Raw genomic sequence first — 24,304 nt, 5'->3', positions numbered from 1 at the left:
ACTAGAATGTTGAATCTTCCTTTGATATCAGTTACACTGGCAAAATACTAATTAACTTCATAACAATTTTGTTAGTATTGAACTAATAATACTGAATAATGTTGCATCTGCGTTTAAAATGTGCTTTGCATTTAATATCACTGACATAATTATCAAATTCATCTAAGATGGTATGTACTTAGATTTTTTTAATGTAACAAATTATTTATTGCTGAAAGTTATTTAATTTAGTTAAAATAGGATGAGGTATGTGAATATGCTCAATAAACTTTGAGTATTATGTTCTGTGATCTAGGTTCAAATCTTAATTCTACAATTTATTAACAATATAACCTCAGTTTCTACTCTAGAAAAAAAGGAATACTGATAACTACCTTAAAGAGTTGCTGAAAAAGTGAAAAGTGAAACTGTTAGTCCTTCATGTTCAACTCTGCAACCCCATGGACTATAGCCCACTAGGCTCCTCTGTCTGTGGAACTGTCCAGGCAAGAATACTGGAGTGGGTAGCCATTCCCTTCTCCAGGGGATCTTCCCAACCCAGGGATTGAACCCAGGTCTCCAGCAATGAAGGCATATTCTATATTGTCTGAGCCACCAGAGGACTTTTTAAAGAGCTGCTAAGAAAGTTAAATAAAATCATGTATGTGAAACAGCTTTGAACACTCTAAAAAACAAAGACTAATTACTGAATTTTTGTTATTTTAGACATGACACTGACATTCGTAGGTTTTATGCTATGACTTTAAGTCAAAAGAAAGGAGATGAAAATAAAGGTGATTCAATTAAATTTCACAACAGAAACTATCCTGGAACAAGTAAATTAAAAGTTCTGAGGGAAAAGTTGACGAAAACCTATTAAGACCTTATTTATTTCAGAACTAGAATTATGAATAAGCTTGGGAGCACCACAAAAAATAAAGTGAATAACATCTTCTGTAACTTTCCTTAAGGGCAAGAACTCCATTCTTCTATGTATCAGACTTTGCAGTTGTTGTTGTTAAATAGCATTAGTTGTAAATGATATTAATATCCAAAATAGGAAAATAGTTCCAGAGAAAATGATGCTCATTTACATGATTACTGTCACAAAGGGTCCATATGCATGACTCTAGTTAATGTTTAAAAACATTTTCATGATTAAAAAACCCCAAACATTATATAGTTGGTGTGTAATGATTTATGAAACATAGTTTTGTAAAATGATTGTTAACAAAATGTTGAATGCTGCCAACAGAACTGTATGGTGATTTTTAAGGAAGCCTTTTTGAAAAGCCATTAAACACTGCCATCTAGGAAACTTGTTATTCATGGACCGGTTGGTTAAAATGTTCAGCCAAATGAATGTAAGAAAACTTAAAATTGTTGGCTTTTGCCTACCGTACCAAGATCAGCCTTAAGATCTGTTGGCAGACTTAACTTTCTTGATCCTTTAACTGAAACAACAGAAAAAGGAAAAAGGCAGTTAATTATATAAAACTGAAGAGGAGTGTGAGGGAACAGTATGTTTTACAGTATAATTATTGAAATTCTGATGAACATTAATATTTAGTGAGCATGTATGGAAGCGGAAATATTGTTCAATGTTAGTTTGTTGTCATTCAGGATTAAATATTTACTATGCAAACAGAAACATGAGAAAAGCAATTGTTATTACAGTAAATAATCAAATGTATCTTTGCGTAGTTTTTTCACACATAGCATGAGAGGTGATTTCTTATTTTGGAAAGTACCAAAAGTCAATTTCAGATAAATCTAACAGATAAGTACTGCAACAAATGTATAAATTCATAGCATACGTAACAATGGTAAGGGTAAAAACTGATTAACTCTATAAACATTTTTTGAAATAGAAAATTCTATTAGAGATGTATATGATGTAGTCAAGGAAACTTTACCATACCATGAAATGACTTCAACATTGAATACTACAATGTTAAACTCAGTAGTTCAAAAAACTCAAATAAAAAATATTTTTAAATGTTTAATTATATTATTATAAATCAAGCTGTCATAAAATGTTTGAATAAATCAAGAAAACTACAATTTATTAAAAATTTGCCTCATCTGTTAATAAATATTTTACATAGGGCATCTCATAAAATATTAAACTGGAATGAATTATAATAGAACTGCATTAGGGGAAATCAAGTTAGAAACCTTTTCTGTCAATTAATACTTTAAGACCCAAATTGATACTATCAATTAATGTATACCTTCTAATGAGTGATTTTCTTTACAACTAGGAAAATTATTTTAAAATAAAGATGCAGTATGGTATAGAAGAAAGAATACTCAATTTAAAATCAGAAAACATGAGTCACAAATTTCTGAATTGTTACCACCTAGTTATAAAACTTAAAGTTTAATAAAATTCCCTTCATCAATTTGCAGCTTAATCTTCTTAGTATCAAAAACATTATTTGATGGATACTTCTAATATTTCAGCAGGAATGGAATATATTTTATAAAAACCTAAATGTAAAAGAAACCTAAATATACTTTTTGTGTGTCATGAAATATTATCTTTTGATTTTTTTCCAACCATTTAAAATTTAAAAACCCATTCTTAATTCTCAAGTCATATCAAAATAGGTGGCAAGCTGGCTTTGGCCAGTGGGCTGTAGCTTGCTGACTACAATATACCATGCTAAACTGCTTACTAAAGGAAATCTAAGTATTATCTTTCTAATAAAATAATAACAGGCAGTTGTCTCTAAAAAATTAAAAATAATTCTCCTAAAGAGAAATCAAATTTTAAATCAAATTTGAGCAATTTGGGTTTAGATCAGCAGCACAACAAAAAGATTGTTATTTATATAAAAATATGGCAAACTAAATAAATAAATGTAATAATTATACCAGAAGAGGTTGCAAATAAAGTACATTTTGTAAACTGATTCACAATTCAGATACACTGAGGGAGTAGGAATTTTTTACTTGAAATCTTTCACTTAATTTTTAAAATAGAAACTAATTCTTTGTAAGGATTTGTTTCAGAATTTATATTTTTAATTGCCTCTATTTTGTTTTTAAATAGGGTATTTCAACATATCTATATAGTCTGAATTACTTCAGAAATGGATTTACAAAGATGCTTTCAGAAAGAGGTCAAACTTTTGACCTCTTTCTGTTAGTTCCTTTCTATTAGTCTAACATGTAATTGACTTTGGCTCTTAGATCCGCTCCACTTTTTCGGATACCCTCTCCACTTTACCACATAGCTTCTTGGTTTCCTGTAGACTGATTCCTACCTAAAAGTTGGGGGCCCTCTCACAAACCCCATCCTCAGCTGTATAACTAGGGGAGGAAAAGGGAGCAATTAGATGGTGAGATTAGTTGCTGAACTTCTTTAATAAAAATGTTAATTACAGGTGCCAGATACTGATTCACAGAAAACCTTCTCTTTGTTTGATCTAGCTGCAAGTAGACTCCTACTCACCCTTTACGATGGCTGAACACTTCACTCGGTGAAGGCAGCCTGGCCTGAGACTTCACTGGTGCTGTTATCTTAACCTTCACAGCACCTTGTGCACATCTCTTTATAACACTTGCATTTTATTATACCGGATATTTTTTTATTCTCTTACTATCAATTAACATCCTATAAATTTTGAGTTTTCTAAACATGGGGATTATATTCCCAATATTTAATTAATTGGCATAAAATAGGTGTACAATACATGTGTGCTGAATGAATGTCTTTAAAAAACAGTGAAGTCAGAAGGTAGGATGATGGGTTATTCTGAAGAGGTCTAAAACAGAAAGCAAGCATGTTTCAAGTGTTAGAAGAATATATTACACATTAACAGTTGAGGAATTTGAGATGGAAGATGAGTAAGGCAAGAGGGAATAAGAGGTAAGTGGTTCTAGAAATATACTGAGTGAAAATACATATCAGTCTTTGCAATGTGCCCTTGGGAATGCAGATCTATGAATTTCATTTTTATTTTCTAGCAAAAGTGTGGAGAAGGCAATGGGAACCCACTTCAGTACTCTTGCCTGGAGAATCCCAGGGATGGCGGAGCCTGGTGGGCTGCCATCTATGGGGTCGCACAGAGTCGGACACAACTGAAGTGACTTAGCAGCAGCAGCAAAAGTGTACATACCACTATCATTTCATATTGTTAGCCAAAGGGGTGAAAAACAGGAAACAAAAACTTCACCTTACTCATTGGTTAAGCACACTGCACTAAGAGAGATCTTCCCGACCCAGGGACTGAACCTGGTTCGCCCACATTGCAGGCAGATTCTTTACTGGCTGAGCCACCAGGGAAGCCCTGGAAAGAGGTAGAGTAAGGTCAGATTTCTCTGACTCCAAATCTATGCCCTTTGCACTAAGCAACACAAATGTTCCTGACATAAGAAGATACCACCTGTGTAGTCTACACATCTATAAAATCTGTATCTATAAAATAAATAAAACACGAAATTAAATGTTATTTAGATTAACATGTTAGGAAAGTTCACCTATCAATTAACTGGCTCGTTGGAATACAGTAATGAATTTCATTTGTCTCTATCTTCCCTATGCTATAAATGAAGATAGGACAAAAATACCTGGTGTATGTGCATGTACATACACACACACACATATATATATATACATATACACAGGTGTAGTTAACAAAAACGCAAATATTTTGGAGTTACAGTGCCATGATGGAGTCCTGAAAAGCCTACACACCTCTAATTTTGACCCCAAATTTAATTTTGTTGGATCATATGTAGTTCTAATTTTAGTTTGTTAAGGAACCTCCATATACTTTCCTCCATAGTGGCTGTACCAATTTACATTTCCACCAACAGTGTAGGAGGGTCCCCTTCGCTGCATACCCTTTCCAGCTGATGATGGTCATTCTGATTGGGAGGAAGGCAACTTCCCTGGTGGCTCAGATGGTGAAGAATCTGCCTGCAATGTGGGCGACTCAGGTTCTATCCCTGGTCAGAAAGATCCCCTGGAGTAGGAAATGGCAACCCACTCCAGTATTCTTGCCTGGAGAATTCCATGGACAGAGGAGCCTGGTGGGTTACAGTTATGGTGGGGTCACAAAGAGTTGGACAGGACTGAGTGACTAACACTACTAAGACTCTAATTGGGGTGAGGTGATATCTCATTGTAGTTTTGATTTGCATTTCTCTAATAATTAGCAATGTAGAGCATCTTTTCATGTGCCTCTTGACCATCTCAATGTCTTCTCTAGAGAAATGTGTATTTAGATCTTATGCCCAGTTTTTGATTGGGCTGTGTGTGTGTGAGTGTGTGTGTATTTTATATTGAGTTGCAAGAACTGTTTGTAGATTTTGGAGATTAACCCCTTGTCAGTGGCTTCATTTGCAAATATTTTCTCCAATCTGTGGGTTGTCTTTTAGTTTTGTGTATAGTTTCCTCTGCTGTGCCAAAGCTTTTGAGATTAATTAGGTTCCATTTGTTTATTTTTGTTTTTATTTCCATTACTTCAGTAGATGGATCAAAAGATATTGCTGTGATTGATTTATGTTGAAGAGTGTTCTTCCTATGTTTTCCTCTAAGAGTTTTTTATAGTATCAGGTCTTACATTTAGATCTTTAATCTATTTTGAATTTATTTTTGTGTATGGTGATAAAAAGGTTCTAATTCCATGCTTTTACATGTAGTTGTCCAGTTTTCCCAGTCATTTATTGAAGACACTGTCTGTTGTCCATTGTATAGTCTTGTCTATTTCATCATAGATTAATTGACCATAGGTGCATGGGTTTATTTCTGGAACTTCTATTTTGTTTCAGTGATCTATATTTCTATTTTTGTGACACTACCATACTGTTTTGGTGACTGTAGTCTTGTAGCATAGTCTGAAGTCAGGAAGCCTCCAGCTCTGTTTCTCTTTCTCAAGATTGCTTTAGCTATTCAAGTTCTATTATGTCTCCATACAAACTTAACATTTTTGTTCTAATTCTGTGAAAATGTCATTGGTGATTTGATAGAGATTGCACTGAACTGTAGATTGCTTTGGGGAGCACAGTCATCTTGACAGTATTTATTCTTCCAATCCAAGAACATGTAGTATCTTTCTATCTTTGTCATTTTCAATTCCATTCATTGGCCTTACATATCAGAATACAGGTCTTTTGCCTCCATATGTAGGTTTATTCCTAGATATTTTATTCTTTTTGATGAGATGGTAAATGGGATTTGTTCCTTAATTTCTCTTTCTCATTTTTCCTTGTTAGTGTATTAAAATGCTACATATTTCTATGCATTAATTTTGTATCCTGCAACTTCACTGAATTCATTGAGATCTAGCAATTTTTCTGGCAGCATCTTTAGGATTTTCTATGCATAAGATCCTGTCATCTGCAAACAGTGACAGTTTTATTTCTATTTTGGTTTGGATTTTTCTTTTTCTTCTCTGACTGTCATGGCTAGAATTTTCAAAACGATGGTGAATAATAGTGGCAAGAGTGAGCACCCTTGTCTTGTTCCTGATCTTAGAGGGAATGCTTTCAGTTGTTTTTCACCATTGAGAATGATGTCTGCTGTGCGTTTGTAGTATATGGCCTTTATTATGTTGGCACAGGCTCCCTCTATGCCCACTTTCTGAATTTCTTTAAAATCATAAATGGGTGCTGAATTTTGTCAAAGGCTTTTTCTGTGTCTATTTAGATGGTCATATGTTTTTGTTAATGTGGTGTATCACACTGATTGATTTGCAGATATTGAAAAATCCTTGTGTCCCTGGGATAAATCCCACTTGATCATGGTATATGATCCTTTTAATGGGTTGTTGGATTTGGTTTGTTAGTATTTGGTGGAGGATTTCTGGACTTTGGTTGGGAGTTTTTAATCATAGCTTCAAGATCAGTGCTTGTGATAGTCTATTCATATTTTCAGTTTCTTCCAGGTTCAGCCTTGGAAGTTTGCATCTAACAATTTGTCCATTTCTTCTAGATTGCCCATTGTATTGGCATATAATTGTTTGTAGTAGTCTCTTATGATCCTTTGTATTTCTGTGGTGTCTGCTGTAACTTCTCCCTTTTCATTCTTAATTTTGTTGATTTGAGATTTCTCCCTTTTTTTTTCGTGATGAGTCTGGCTAAAGGTTTATCAATTTAAAAAAAAATCTTTTTAAAGAACCAGCTTTTAGTGGTATAGATCTTTTCTATCATTTTCTTCAACTCTTATTTCATTGATTCCTGCTCTGATCTTTATGATTTCTTTCCTTCTACTCACTTTGGGTTTTGTTTGTTCTTTTTTTTCTCTAGCTGCTTTAGGTGTAAGTTTAAGTTGTTTATTTGAGATTTTTTGAATCTCCTGAGGTAAGATCATATTGCTATAAACTTTCCTCTTAAAACTGCTTTCTTGCATCCCATAAGTTTCAGATCATCATGCTTTCATTTTATTTGTTTCTAAGTATGTGTGATTTCCTGTTTGGTATCTTCAGTGATCCATTGGTGTTAAGTAGCATATTGTTTGGCCTCCACATGTTTGTGTTTTTTTTTACTTTTTTCTTCATTGTAGTTGATTTACCATCTCATAGTGTTATGGTCAGAAAATATGCTTGATATAATTTCCATTTTCCTAAATGTACTGAGGCCACTTTGTGGCAAGCATGTGATCCATCCTGCAAAATGTTCCATGTGCAGTTAGGAAGAATGTCTATTCTGCTCCTTTTGGATTTATATTTATAGACTTTTAAATAGTCTATAAATATCGATTAAGTTAATTTGATCTAATGTGCCATTTAAGGCCTGTGTTTCCTTATTTGAGTTTCTTGTGAATGATCAGTTCATTGACAGAGGTGTGTTAATGTCTCCCAATATTATTGTGTTACTGTTGATTTCTCCTTTTAAGGCTGTTAGTATATTTGCCTTATATATTGAGATGCTGCTATGTTAGGTGCATATATATTTAAAATTGTATCTTTTGCTTGGATTGATTCCTTATCTTTAGGTAATATTCTTCTTTGTCTCTTGTAACAGTCTTTAAAGTTTGTCTGATATGAGTATTACTACTCCAGCTTTCTTTTAATTTCCATTTGCATGAAATTCCTTTTTCTATCACCTCACTTTCAGTCTGTGTCTCTAGATCTGAAGTTGGTCTCTTGTGTATATATGCATATATATGGGTCTTATTTTTGATACATTCAGCTACTCAGTCTTTTGGTTGGGGCATTTAATACATTTATGGTTAAGGTAATTATCAATATGCACATTCTTATTGCCATTTTGTTCATTGTTTTGGATATGGTTTTGAAGGTCTTTTTTCTTACCTTCCTATTCTGCTCTCTTCTGTGATTTGATGACTAACTTTACTGTTGTGTTTGGATTACTTTTTCTTTTTTGTGTGTGTATCTTTGTTGATCTTCAGTGTGCAGCTACCATGAGGTTTTGATATAACAGTCTATGTATAAACAAGATTGTTCTAAGTCATTGATCTTTTAATTTCAAGTGTATTTCCAATATCCTGCATTTGTACTCTCCTCTTATCACATTTGCTGGTTTTGAGATTGTATTTGTGTGTGGAATACTTCCCACCTTACCATGTGTTGACCTCTTCCAAAGAGCTTTTCCATTCATAATTTTCTTGTTTCTAGTTGTGACATTTTCTTTTCGCCTAGATAAGTTCCTTTGGCATTTGTTGCAAAGCCAGTCTGACAGTACTGAATTCTTAGTTTTTGCTTCTCTGTAAGGCTATTGATTCCTCCATCAAATCTGAATGAGATCCTTGCTGGGTAGAGTATTCTTGGTTGTAGGTTCTTCCCTTTCATCACTTTAAAAATATTATGCCACTCCCTTCTGGCCTGCAGATAACCTTATGGGAGTTCCTGGTACATTATTTGTTGATCTTCTCTTGTTACTTTTAGTATTTTTTTTTTGTCTTTAATTTCTGTCAGCTTGATTACTATATGTCTTGGTGTGTTTCTTCTTGGGTTTATTCTGCCTGGACTCCATGAATCCAGGGCTTTGGTGAATGTTTCCTTTCCTATGTTAGGGAGGTTTTCAGCTATTATCTTCTCAAATATTTTCTCAGATATTTTTTTCTCTCTTCTCCTTCTGGGATCCCTATAATGTGAATGTTGGTGCATTTCATGTTGTCCCAGAGGTCTCTTATACTGTTCTTTCATTCTTTTTTCTTTATTCTGTTCCACAGCCATGATTTCCACCATTCTGTCTTCCAGTTCACTTATCTGTTCTTCTGCCTTACATAAGTTTTGATTGCTACTGATTCCCTTCAATGTATTTTGTATTTCAGTTATTGTATTATTCATCTGTTTGTTTGCTCTTGAGGTCTTCTAGGTTTTTGTTAAACATTTCCTGTCTCTTCTTGATCTATGTCTCCGTTCTTCTGAGATCTTGAGTCTTTACTATCATTACTCTGAATTCTTCAGATAGATTGCTTGTCTTCACTTCACTTAGCTGTTCATCTGGGATTTAATCTTAATCCTGCATCTGGCACATAGGCCTCTGTCTCACACTGTCTAACTTTCTGTGATTGTGGTTTTCCATTCCTCAGGTTGCATGGTTATAGTTCTCATTTCTACTGTCCGCCCCCTGGTGAATGAGGCTGTTTAAGAGGCTTATGCTGGTAGGAGGAACTGGTTCCCAGCTACTGGTGGGTGGAGCTGGGTCTTGTCCGTCTGGTGGACAGGGCTGTGTTTTATGGGCAGCTATTCTCATCAGAAAATGGAATGCCACAGTGGTGTTGTATTATTACATAGGAAAAAGGAAACTACTGTATGGAAAATTCTGGGTTATAATCATTTTTAGGTTTCTTGGCCACTGATTTTATTTGGGGTCTAGAACATTGGTAATTCATGCTGGTTAATGATGTAAATCTCAGTTCAGTTAAGTTGCTTAGTCTTGTCCAACTGTTTGTGACCCCATGGACAGCAGCATGCCAGGCTTCCCTGTCCATCACCAACTCCTAGAGCTTGCTCAAACTCATGTCCATTGAGTCAGTGATGCCATCCAACTATTTCATCCTCTGTCGTTCCCTTCTCCTCCTGCCCTCAATCTTTCCCAGCATCAGGGTCTTTACCAGTGAGTCAGTATTTCACATCAGGTGGCCAAAGTACTGGAGTTTCACCTTTAGCATCAGTCCTTCCAATGAATATTCAGGATTGATTTCCTTTACGATTGACTGGTTGGATTTCCTTGCGGTGCAAAGGACTCTCAAGAGTCTTCTCCAGCACCATGGTTCAAAAGCATCAATTCTTCAGTGTTCAATTTCTTTATAGTCCAACTCTCACATCCAACTTTATATATAGTCCAACTCTCACATCCATACATGACTTCTGGAAAAACCATAGCTTTGACTAGACAGACATTTTTTGGCAAAGTAGCTGTCTAGGTTGATCATAGCTTTTCCTTTAAGGAGCAAACATCTTTTAATTTCATGTTGCAGTCACCATCTGCAGTGATTTTGAAGCACCGCCATCCCCCCCTCCAAAGTCTCTCACTGTTTCCCCATCTATTTGCAGTGAAGTGATGGACCAGATGCCATGATTGTAGTTTTTTGAATGCTGAGTTTTAAGCCAAATTTTTCACTGTCCTTTTTCACTTTCATCAAGAGGCTCTTTAGTTCTTCTTCACTTTCTCTATAAGGGTGGTGTCATCTGTGTATCTAAGATTATTGATATTTCTCCCGGCAATCTTGATTCCAGCTCATGCTTCATCCAGTTTGGCATTTTGCATGAATGTACTCTGCATATAAGTTAAATAAACAGGGTGACAATATACATCCTTGATGTACTCCTTTCCCTATATGGAACCAGTCTGTTGTTCCACATCCAGTTTGCTTTCTTCTTGACCTACATACAGATTTCTCAGAAGGCAGGTAAGGTAGTCTGGTATTCCCATCTCTTGAAGAGTTTTCCAGTTTGTTGTGATCTACACAGTCAAGGGCTTTGGCGTAGTCAAGAAAGCAGAACTGAAACTGTTTTTTCTGTTTCAGAATAAAAAGAAAGAGGGAGGGGACAGATGTACATCTATGGCTGATTCTTTCTTTTTCGATGATCCAATGGATGTTGGCAATGTGATCTCTGGTTCCTCTGTCTTTTCTAAATCCAGCTTCAATATCTGGAAGTTCACAGTTCATGTACTGCTGAAGCCTGGCTTGGAAAATTTTGAGCATTACTTTGCCAGCATGTGAGATGACTGCAGTTGTGCAGCAGTTTGAACATTCTTTGGCATTGCCTTTCTTTGAGATTAGAATGAAAACTGACCTTTTTGAGTCCTGTGGCCATAGCGATGTTTCCTAAGGCCCACTTGACTTCGCATTCTAGGATGTCTGGCTCTAGGTGAGTGATCACACCATTGTGTTATCTGGGTCATGAAGATCTTTTCTATATAGTTCTTCTGTGTATTCTTGCCACCTCTTCTTAATATCTTCTGCTTTTGTTAGGTCCAAACCATTTCTATCCTTTATTGTGCCGATGTTTGCATGAAATGTTCCCTTGGTATCTCTAATTTTCTTGAAGAGATCTCTAGTCTTTCCCATTCTATTGTTTTCCTGTATTTCTTTGCATTGATCACTGAGGAAGGCTTTCTTCTCTCTCCTTACTATTCTTTGGAACTCTGCATTTGAATGGGTATATCTTTCCTTTTCTCCTTTGCCTTTCACTTCTCTTCTTTTCACAGCTATGTGTAGGGTCTCCTCAGACAATAATTTTGTCTTTCTGCATTTTTCTTGGGGGTGGTCTTGATCACTGCCTCCTGTACAATGTCACAAACTTCCATCCATATTTCTTCAGGCACTCTATGAGATCTAATCCCTTGAATCTATTTGTCACTTCCACTGTATAATTGTTAAGGGATTTGATTTAGGTCATACCTGAGTGACCTAAATGGTCTAGTGGTTTCCCCTACTTTCTTCAATTTAAGTCTGAATTTTGCAATAAGGAATTCATGATCTGAGCACAGTCAGCTCTTGGTCTTGTTTTTGCTGACTGTATAGAGCTTCTCCATCTTTGGCTGCAAAGAATATACTCAATCTGATTTCGGTATTGATCATCTGGTGATGTCCATATGTAGAGTCTTCTCTTGTGTTGTTGGAAGAAGGTGTTTGCTATGACCAGTGCATTCTCTTGGGAAAACTCTGTTAGCCTTTCCTCTGCTTCATTTTGTACTCCAAGGCCAAATTTGCCTGTAAATCTAGTCATAAGTCATTTTGTAATGAGTGCCTATTTTAAGAAAGCTATGTATTGTTTAATAAATTATTTTCTAATTGAAGGATAATTGCTTTAGAGAATTTTGTTGTTTTCTGTCAAACATCAAAATGAATCAGCTATAGGTGTACATCTGTCCCCTCCCTCTTCTGATTTGCTTCCTATGAATAGCACCAAATATGCAATGAGCCTGCATAAAATATATAGGACTTTTCTTTTTGCTCACTTTTCCCGGGAGAGCATTGCCCCTGTGAGGCAATTCTTTGGAGTTTCCATGAGCATCACAGTTGTTTCATAATTGTATCATGAAGAATATAGGAGAATTTTTATAAAACTACTCTAGCTTTTGGCTCTTACGTTTTCCCTGAATTCTCTGTTGGCCACTTCATATTTTCTTATAGGCCTGATGAAATTATCCAGGTTTAAAGTAGAAAACCCCATTATCAAAATTCTGTGGAACATTTCAAAAGCCTTAGGAATTCCTGCTGTATATCTAATGAAGTTCATTTTATAATTTTAACCAGTGTTTTAGGGAAATTGGTCTTTATTCACCATGAGGGAGATGTATTTTTAGCACAACAAATAAGAAAGATTTTAGACCAAATTGTAGAGATAATAGCTTCTTTGTTCATAAAATAAATTTTCACTTTCACCTGGCAAATGATGTACTTGATTCCTCTGTCTCATAGCTGGTATTTCATTCCTATAAAAGCCTGGTGCTGCCTCAGGAGTTCTGGTAGCAAGTCCTAAAGGAAGGGAATAAAAAACTATTGGCATGTAATTTTTTAGCCCAAATGAACCAAGAGTTTTTACCGTAGAGGTGACTTTCATAATAACTATTTGGAAGGCACAAAATAACTGTTTTGTGCCTTTACCTGAGTATTTTGGTATTGCTCCAACAGAGGACACTTTGAAAGGAAGACGCTTTCTTTCTTGAAGGATGGATGTAATGGGGTTCCAGACATGTAGAATTACACAGAAATGGCATTAAAACTAAGCTCTAAGACCTAGTTTTAACCCAGGTTTGAGAACAGAATTTAATTTTTTTTTTCTTTTTAGCATTTCGTGGCATTAGTTTCCATGCTAATTTTTAATAAAGATATCTTTAGGGATAAATATTATGCTATTATATATTGTAGACAGTGAGAATCTTGAGGATGGATGGCTGCATAGGTAGCAGCAGTTTTATGACCTAATGCTAACACTCCCAAAAAAATATTAAACTGAGAAAATGATTTTTAAAGGCAAATCTTCAAGGAGAACAAATTAGAAAAATGCACACTTTGTGGGCAGACATAACCCTACAGTTGAGAGCTTGATTAATTTTCAACTCTTGGCCCAAAGAAAAACAGACTGTTTTCTTAGGGGATTATAGTCCTGTTCCAGATTTGGTGGCGCTAGTGCTGATGTTAGCTTCTGCTCAGCTCTTTGGGAAGTATGTTTCTGCAGTACCCAAACTGCACAATCTTACCTGGTGAGTGAAAAATGGTTACACAGCTTTAAGGAAAGGTAATAATCTGTATAACTATTGCTTTAATGTTTATTTCTGCAGATGGACTGTCAGGTCCATTTGGCATGGGATATTTTTATTTTGTTCATTAGTTTATTCTCAGTGGATATCATCACTTCTAACTATAGACACTTTGACTTACTTTTTGAATGTAACAGTTGGGTGAATGAATAATATGAAATGATTGTTATCTTGAAAGCTGAGAATATCAGTGTTCTGACTGGTTCATTGGGATCCTTTCAGCTCCCAATCCCTATTCTCTTCTCTCACATTATCCTAAAGGAAATATTTAATAGTCTGAAACTTCACCCTGTATTACTTGCAGTTTATTGGCATAAAAGGGAGTTTAAGATCCATGTAAGAAAGCAGAGTTATAACATGATTACTGGTCTCTGGCTTTCTTTATTTCTGATCTCTCTTACTCAGTGATATTTGTGTCAATGTTTTAATATGCTTTTTAGCGGACTTAAATAGGTGAGGGTTTGGGATCCCAAAACTGGAACCGAGAGGGGAAGCAACTACTGAACAAATAATGTAAAAAAAAAAAAGTTTCATAGAGTCATGGCTCTCCAGTGGTCCAGAGACCAGAAGCGTTAGTACCACCCGGGAACTTGCTAGAAATGCAAACTACCAGACCCCACTCTAGATTTATTATTTCGAATCTCTTATACTCAGCAATCTATGTTTTAATAAAAATTCTTCTAGGATTCTGATACAGGTTTTAAGCTTAAAAGCCACTGCATTATGCAGAAAAAAGAATACTGGCTCTTAAATGCCATATATACATTAAAACGAAAGATATACTGAGATATAATCATAATAATTATCATTACTAATCAGATCTATGAAATTTCTCTGTATAGTGTATAAATCAAGTGTATAATCAAGGAGACTTGCTAGGAGGCATGACTGTTTTTATTAGTTTTTCAAAAGTTAGAATGTATTACAAATATTCCTAATCATGTATATCGATTCTATCACTGGTAAGTTATCTAAACATTTTAACTGTTTATATTTTCATTCTTTTCTACCTCTAAAGATAATATACATCATGAATTTTATAAAGTTAAATTTTTAAATGATTTTTTTCATTGGTTACATTTTAAGATTTGATTGGGCTAAGACTCTTCATTTACCATAACTATACCTTTCCTGATAATCTAGATTGAATGCAGCAATTTTTACAACAGCAAGAGATTGCATAATGTTGTTTTAATGTACATTTGTTGGCATAGTATGCTGGAAATAGTGTTGAACACATTCTCCTTTGAGGGCTTAAAAAGATTCATTAATATAACACAATTATTTTTCCTTTTTCATGACGAATGGAATAAGCAAATATTCATTATTTCCAGCAATTTTAACTAAGGTAAAAAAAATCTGTTAGTATTTTCCCCAGAAAGATAAACTTCACATATTTTAAGAAATATATATATAGTGATTAGAAAGCTAATGTAACAAAAAAATATCATTCCTCAGTCATAATTATTTATAGTTTAAAATGGCTACTAAAGAAGAATGGGACCTGCCAGTAAACCATTCTCCAATAAGGCACTATAGTGATAATGAATCTTAGTCAAGCATTTCTGTTCCAAATAACATAATACAAAAGTAGTCAAAATCTTCCTGTTTTGAAGCAATCTATTTGATTGCATGCAAAATCCTTTGAGTGCTTTGCCAAAAAAAAAAAAAAAAAGTGATGGTGTTTACAGATCTGCTTTAACATTAATAAAAGAAAAAACATCCAAGGCAGAGTACTAAAAGCAGAATGTCTATTAAAAACCTGTAGCAATCCTCATAATTAACTATGAAATCTTGAAAGACATATACCTGAGATGAAAATAAAGAAAATATATCTGCTAACATCACATCTATTCAACATTGTTTCGGAGGCTCTAGCTGATTTTTTCCTTTAGAAAGAAGAAATAAAATTGTCCTTTTAACAGAATCAGTTCCGTTCAGTTCAGTCGCTCAGTCGTGTCTGACTCTTTGCGACCCCATGGAGGATAATTAGATACATAGATAATCAAAAAGAACTGACAAATTACTGAAGTTAAATAAGTTTATCAAATGTTCTGGCTATAATATCAATATACAAAAATTAATTACTTTTATATTAAAGCCACAAAGCATAAAAAAAGATATCAAAATCTTTACAACACAGAACATCAAATACTGAGTAATAAAGGTAATGCAGATGTGTAGGTCTCTACAAAGAAAAATAAAATTATTACTGAAAGAAGAAATAAATGAAGAGATACCAAATGGAAAATTCATTGCTGAATATCAGTTCTGACGAACTGATCTACAGATGCAGTGAAACTGTAGTCACTATCCAAACATATCGATTTGTGTGCAAACTGACAATTTTTTTCTAAAAGTTATATGAAAACACAAAAGACCTAAAATAACTATATCATTCTTGAAAAAGAACCACAAAAACAACCTATACTGTCAGCAATACTGCAAAGCTACAGCAGTTAAAACAGTGAGGAATAGGATAAATGATAGATAAACATGCAAATGAAACAGAACATAAAGTCTAGGAACATAGATACATAGTAGAGTACACTAATTTGTGACAAAAGTAACATTTTAGTGCCTAGAAGAAATGATAGTTTTTTCATAAATGGGCCTTATCAACTGGATATCTAAATGAAAGTAATAAACCTTGAATCTTCCCTCACATTAGACACAGAAATATATTTTGAGTGGAACTTGAACTTAAAATTGAAGGTAAAACAATGAGGCTCCTAAAAAACAGGGAAATGATTTTATGACCTTAGGGTAGACAAAGATGTTTTTAAAAACAAAACACACAAAGCATTAACAATAAAAAAAATATATTGATACACTGAGCAACATTAGCATTAAAATCTTTTGTTCATCAAAAGACCACTTTAAGAGAGTAAAAGGTGAGGCACAGAATGGGGAAAGATAGTTTGCTCTATACCCAACAAAAGTACTTCTTTGTATGTATCTACCTATCTATACACATACACAGAATTTCTTATCACAAGAAAAAGTTGGCAACATAATAACAATAAGTAGATGATATTAAAAGTAGTCAATTAACATAAGAGAAGTTCATCAAAATCATTAGACAACAGGGACATGCACTGCAATTTGATTCCACAGTGAGATAGTCCTATATATACCTCAGAATGACAAAAGTTGGAAAAATTGGCAAGTATGTGGAACAAATAGAACTTTTATATGCTATAACAGAAGTAAAATTGGTGTAACCACTTCAAAACTCCACTCCCAGATACATGTAACACAGAGATAAGTTACATTTGTACTAAAAATTGTACAAGATAGGTCATAACAGCTTTATTTATAGTAGCTCCCAATGGAAAACCACCTAAATATTCAGCAATAATAAACTGCATAGAGATATATTTGTATAATGGAGTATTATACATCAACAAATATAATCAGCAACATAGATAAATATTATATATATTGAAAAAAATAAGCAAAAATTAAAATGCAAATATTGAATGATTTCATTCATCTGATAGTCCAAAACCCACAAAACTAATCTATGATGATAAAAGTCAGAATTGTAGGTACCTTTGTGGGTATTAGTGGGTGAGAGGGGCAAAAGAGTGGTATCCAGTAACATTCCATATCTTGATATGGGTACGTTTACATGGAGTATTCATTTGTAAAAACTAGTCTACCTGAACTCTTAAGAATTATTCACTTTGAAGTTTATGTATTATACCTCAGTTAAAAAAAAGTTTATCCTAAAAGAGGTAAGGCCAAGAAATACAAAAAGAAATTACAAATAAAAGCAAGAGTTGTGGTATCAATAGCAAAACGGTGATATCAGGTGGACACAATATAATATGAACAATGGTGATTAACATAAAGGATGCATATATCTTCTAATATTTATGCATGAATACAAAGAATAAAAAACAGATACAAGAACAAATAGGTATACATTATTAATACAATATTTTAATTTGCCTTTTTCCCATCTTTGACAAATCAAGTAATCAAAATGTAAGTAAGGACATGAACAACATTAATAAGGTAATACTTTCAGCTGCCTAATGCCACACACTTACATTAAACAACTCTTGGGTCAAAGAAATATACACAATTGTTTACTATACATAAAATAATGTTAATGCAATCATAATATATCAAAAGGTATTATATGTTTAGTGCAGAGTTCAAAGAGAAATTTAGCCCTGTTATATCAATATGTAAGAAATAATAAATATAAATGAATTAAGCATCTACCACAAAAAAGGTGACAGGGAAAAAATGAAGGAAAACAGAGGAGGGTACTAATAATGATAAAAGCAGAAATCAGTAAGGTAAAAAAACAAAAAGTAAAACCATTGTTTGGGTTTAAATAAACAGAAAATAGATCAACTACTTGGTAGCCTAATTAAATAAAGGCTCTCAATTTTGCATATGTTCATTGTACATTTCAGAGAAAGTACAAAGATGCAAATAAGTAACGATGGGTAAATGATTGACAGGGAAATTTGAGTAAAACATTTTAAAAAAGTAGATAATGTATAGTATTTAAATTGCTGGGCATAAAGAAAGAAGTCCTTAAAGGAAAAGATCAATGTCTGATTGTTAAAAAAAAAAAAAACAACTACAGTAAAACACACCATAAGCAAAGTTAAATATTAAATTGAAAAAAATATTTGGGTCTCATGTCACAGAGAAAATTCTAACTTATGAATAAGACTAATTATTATGAAAAGAATAAACAACCCTATAGCAAGTGAGCAAAGTATATGAATAGATAATTTACAAAATATTTAAAGAACTCTTAAATATATGAAAAGGTATTCATCACTTACAATATGTGAGAGGTAAATTGAAACTGCATTGGCATATCCCTTTTACTAAACAGACTTGCAAAAATTAAAAAATTTGATAAGTATTTTCATATTATTGCTGGAAGGAATGAAAAGTTACAAACTCCAAGGAGAGCAACTGAAGATTAAACAAATATATGCCCTTTGACCCAGCAGCTTCAATTTTAGGAATTCATCCAACTGGTATACCTGCACAACATTTAGTTACTGCAGCAGTTTGACACAGCAACAGACTGGTACTGAACTAAGTATACTTTAACTGGTGAAGTGATTAAGTAAATTATAGTATACACATGTAATTCAATATCATATAATGTAAATAAGAATAAGAAAATAATGAAATGGAAAGGAAGATGCACTGTAAAGTGAAACAATCAAAGTACAGTGAAATGCATACAATATACTGCTTTTGTATAAAACAGAAAGCAAAAGCCTACTTCTTTTTGTTTACAAACACAAACTGTCTAGAAGGATGAAGAAACTAACAATAATGTTTATTTTTTCAAGAGGATGGAAACAATGCATGGGGAAAGATGAAAGGGGAAATTTTTTATTCCATTTTTGATGTTAAAACCTAATACATGTATTACTTTCAAATTCAGATTATGGATGAGAATTTAAAGTTAGGTTAAATTATCTAAATTTGATACAGGATGTTGAATTATATTTTAATTGAAGATTTCTGATGCAGGAGTATATCAAAGTAATATTTTAAGAAGATTAATTTTGCACCATGGTATGCAAAATGAATTCTAAGAGGGAGACATGGAAAACAGAGACACCTGTTAGAATATCTTTGTGATATCATAGGTATAATAATACCTAGATTAGGATGGTGCCAATGGGAATACAAAAGAAAGGGTAAATGTATGAGGCTATGCCTAAAATGAAAGCAGTACAATAAGGATTAAATGGATATAATTAAAACAGAAATTTACACAGGACACAACTAGAGTCTACTCAATCTACATTCCTGAAGAATAAACAACTAGCAACTCTTAAGGGAGTAAATTGAAGAAATGTCACAATTCCAACTGAATTTCTAAAGGTCAAAATTCACTGCTTTATAAAGAGATTACTGTTTATAAATTTGCATGAAGTTTAAAATAATTTTTTAAATAAAAATTAATTATAATATTTGGGTACCCTATGAAAACAGACCTACAGTTCAATGTCAAAGATATACCTAACTTTTTGGTGCTTAAGAATTTATATAATATTATGTGTATACTATAGCAAAATCAGGTAAATACAAATTTTTTTAAAAAGCAAATCATTCATAATGATTACCACCACCAATTTCTACCTGTTAAAATTTTTTTCACATACTTTAAAAACTTACTCCTTAATTTTGCAAATGTTGCAAAATGTTGCAAAAACTTACTCCTAATAACCTTTATACTCATGTTTTTAATATAATGGGCTCACACTTTGTTTTACTCCCAACATATATTATAATTTTTCTTTGCCAACAAATATATATGTTTCAAAACTATGATCCAGAGGGCTGGTTTCTTATGCGCCTCCACCTATAGTGTGTATTTCCCACTAATTAAGCTCTAGCTGTAAGACAATTTCTACATAATATAACCAATTTTTCCTTAGCATTACTAATATATCTGTACAATAACCGTCCTTTAAAGTGTCTTTAAAAGTACTACACTCATACCTTTGATCTTAATTTTTTGGGAAGCCATAAATATTTTAAGACATTTATATTTTATTTTGGAATCAAATTTGCTTATGGTTGAATTTCAGAAATAAAATTATACCTAATTACCAAAATTATGAATTTCCCAAGAATTATGAAGATAAGGCAGTGGATTACAACAGTGAGTTACCAGAAGCCTGAAAATTACCACTCATGTTTACCTGAAGTAGGAGACTTGCAGCGCTCAAGTTCCTGGGGAACTGGACTGTCATTCAACTCAGTTAAGCCTGAAAATGAAATGAAAAAAAATGAGAGATTTTTTAATGTTTCATAGATAATTATTAATTCCTGTAAGTTTTAAAATAAGGCTTTGTTTTTCCCCTGTGAGAACTTTTCTATGCTCATGTTATGACAATTATTTTGAAAAATTTTAACGATACAGGAGAAACAATAACTGACGTATTTAGGGTAATTGAATATAATGGTGGAAAAATACAAAATCTCTTTTCTTATTTTTTATATAAAATAATATTTTAGTAAATGACCTAGTTTCTTCTGAAAATAGACCAAGAACAACATGAATTAGAACTTCTTTTTAAAAAAAGATCTAATCAAATCTCCCATTTCCAAGGGAAATGGTTACTGGCTTTTTAAAAGACCTTTAAGGAGATGTTACAAATTTTAAATATTATACTTATTTATAAGTTAAGTAAATACTAAATGATGTGTTCAATGGTATCAAATTCCTTCTTATAATAAGCACTCTATTTTCCTCATTTCTAATATTCCTTTATTTAATTGTCACTTTCCTGAAAAACACAAGGACAGGCACAATGGATTAACAAACATTTTGTAATTCCCACTATCAGCCAGTCTACATTCCTATGGCATTTATCAAATATCCTTATCATTTTCCTATCCTAGTCAGAGAGCTTCACATTTTTTTCTTTGTAAATAGTTTCTACTTTAATGTAAATCCCCATACTCAGGGGTACTTACAAGCTATTGTTAATTACTGAAATGATCTTTATTCATATTCCTTTCCTACCATCCTCTTCTTTATGTAATTTCTACCAATAAACTTGCTGTAGATTAAAAAAAAATCATAGCACTTTAGAAATGTCCACTATGACACTTAAGCCCAGCCATTATGTTTATAAAAAAGAAATTGTAAGTTTGGAAAGTTTATTTACTTAAGGTTACAGAAATGAGTAATACCAAAGCTTCAACAGAATTCTTTATATATTTTGCTTAAGAGTCTTTCATCAGAAGTAATTGTATTTTCTTCCATTTGTGACTTATCGTTCCATTTTCTTTAAGACAATAAATGTCTTTTGATGAGCAAAAGATTAATTTACCTTAAGGACAATTTATTTTTTCTTTTATTTTGAATTTTTTTGATTCCCGTATAAGTAATCATTGCCAATTCCATGGTAATGAAGATATCATTCTTTGTTTTCTCAAGAAACTTTCATTTTCAGGACTATCGTTCATCTCATCTCAAGTTAATTCTGATTATGGTGTGAGATAGGGATTAAGGTCCACTTTCCCCACTATTTGCCCAGGTGTTCCATCATTATTTGTTAAAAAGATTTTCCTTTCCTAATTGATTTGTATTAGTGCCTGAGTCAAAAATAAATTGACCACATATGCGTGGGTCAGTTTCTTGATTTTCTCTTCTACAATCATTGGTCTATTCGTCTTTTTTTTTTTGACTACCAAAATAACTAACTAATGTAGGTTTACAGTATATCTTGTAATCAGGAAGTAAAATCTTCCAACTCTATTCTTTTCAAAATGTGTTTTAGTTATTCTAGATTCTTTGAATTTCCAACATACATTTTTAGAATTGGTTTGTCAATTTCTATAAAAAGATATGTGTCGTTGTTGTGCTTAGTCACTCAGTCAAGTCCAACTCTTGTGACCTCATAGACTGTAGCTTGCCAGGCTCCTCTGGGCATGGAATTCTCCAGGCAAGAATACTGGAGTGGGTTGCCATCTCCTTCTCCAGGGGATCTTCCCAACCCAGGAATAGAACCTGGGTCTCCTGCATTGCAGGCAGACTCTTTACCAACTGAGATATGCTAAATTATTAATGAATTCTGATAAATTTATAGATAAATTTGGCAGAATAAGCATCTTAAAAATATTGAGTTTTCCAGCCCATAAACATGGTACCTCTATTTAAATAATGTTTAAACATTTCCTTCTGTAGATTTGAGTACAGAGGTCTTACACATGGCATTTTTCAAGTCTTCTATTTAGTTTTTGACCTTCTGCCTAGTTCTTGTATTATATTTAAAAGTAGAGTATTAAAATATCCAGTAATTGTTGAATTGTCTGTTTCTCCCTTTGAGTCTGTCAGATATTGCTTCAAATACTTTGTAACTCTGTTGTTAGGTATGTAAAGTGAAGTGAAGTGAAAGTTGCTCAGTTGTGTCTGACTCTTTGTTGACCCCATGGACTGTATAGTCCATGGAATTCTCCAGGCCAGAATACTGGAGTGAGTAGCCTTTCACTTCTTCAGGGGATCTTCCCAACTCAGGGACTGAACCCAGGGACTGAATTTCCTGCATTGCAGGCAGATTCTTTAACAGCTGAGCCACAAGGGAAGCCCACAAATATTGGAGTGGGTAGCCTATCCCTTCTCCAGGGGATCTTCCCAACTCAGGAATAGAACTGGCGTCTCCTGCATTGCAGGCAGATTGTTTACCAACTGAGCTATCAGGGAAGCTAGTTGTTAGGTTTGTTACATCTTCTTGATATACTGCCCATTTTATCACTTTAAATGTCCCTCTTTAATAGAAATTTTTATTCAAAATCTTTTTGTCTGATATTAGTAGAGCTATTCCAGGTTTTCTTTTTTTCTCATGTTTGCTGTTTGTGTGATATTTTTCTATCCTTTTACTTTTCCCATTTGTATCTTTTGGTGTCACCTTCAGACAGCATGGCATTGGATCTTGATTTAAAAATTCAGCCATAAAGACTCTATCCAGAAAATTACTAGAGCTAACGAATATGTAAAGTTGCAGGATATAAAATTAACACACAGAAATCCCTTGCATTCCTATACACTAAAAATGAGAAAACAGAAAGAGAAATTAAGGAAACAATACCTTTCACCATTGCAACAAAAAGAATAAAATACTTAGGAGTATATCTACCTAAAGAAACGAAAGACCTATACATATAAAACTATAAAACACTGATGAAAGAAATCAAAGAGGACACAAACAGATGGAGAAACATACCGTGTTCATGGATTGGAAGAATCAATATTGTCAAAATGGCTATTCTACCCCAAAGCAATCTATAGATTCAATGCAATCCCTATCAAGCTACCAACAGTATTTTTCACAGAACTAGAACAAATAATTTCACAATTCGTATGGAAATACAAAAAACCTCGAATAGCCAGAGCAATCTTGAGAAAGAAGAATGGAACTGGAGGAATCAACCTGCCTGACTTCAGACTCTACTACAAAGCCACAGTCATCAAGACAGTATGGTACTGGCACAAAGACAGAAATATAGATCAATGGAACAGAATAGAAAGCCCAGAGATAAATCCACGTACCTATGGACACCTTGTCTTCAACAAAGAGGGCAAGGATATACAATGGAAAAAGACAACCTCTTTAACAAGTGGTGCTGGGAAAACTGGTCAACCACTTGTAAAAGAATGAAACTAGAACACTTTCTAACACCATACACAAAAATAAACTCAAAATGGATTAAAGGTCTAAATGTAAGACCAGAAACTATGAAACTCCTAGAGGAGAACATAGGCAAAACACTCTCCGACATAAATCACAGCAGGATCCTCTATGACCCACCTCTCAGAATACTGGAAATAAAAGCAAAAATACACAAATGGGACCTAATGAAATGTAAAAGCTTTTGCACAACAAAGGAAACTATAAGTAAGGTGAAAAGACAGCCTTCAGATTGGGAGAAAATAATAGCAAATGAGGAAACAGACAAAGGATTAATCTCAAAAATACACAAGCAACTCCTGCAACCCAATTCCAGAAAAATAAATGACCCAAGCAAAAAATGGGCCAAAGATCTAAACAGACATTTCTCCAAAGAAGACATACAGATGGGCTAACAAACACATGAAAAGATGCTCAACATCACTCATTAT

At 33.5% G+C, this 24,304-nt stretch overlaps 1 protein-coding gene across 2 annotated transcripts in view; it reads right to left on the bottom strand.

Moving 5' to 3' along the window:
* The window catches only part of STXBP5L (syntaxin binding protein 5L), a 336,789-nt gene that overhangs the window by 51,589 nt on the left and 260,896 nt on the right, over positions 1-24,304 (bottom strand). For both annotated transcript variants that reach the window (XM_065942856.1, XM_065942857.1), the window contains one exon: positions 20,379-20,444. In XM_065942856.1, the coding sequence (XP_065798928.1) occupies positions 20,379-20,444 (66 nt within the window). The remainder of the gene's footprint in view (positions 1-20,378; positions 20,445-24,304) is intronic.

The sequence above is a fragment of the Muntiacus reevesi genome, chromosome 8 (assembly GCF_963930625.1).
Source record: "Muntiacus reevesi chromosome 8, mMunRee1.1, whole genome shotgun sequence".
NCBI lineage: Eukaryota > Metazoa > Chordata > Mammalia > Artiodactyla > Cervidae > Muntiacus > Muntiacus reevesi.
The sequence above is the reverse complement of the archived record's forward strand: the minus strand, read 5'-3'. Positions and strand labels throughout refer to the sequence as shown.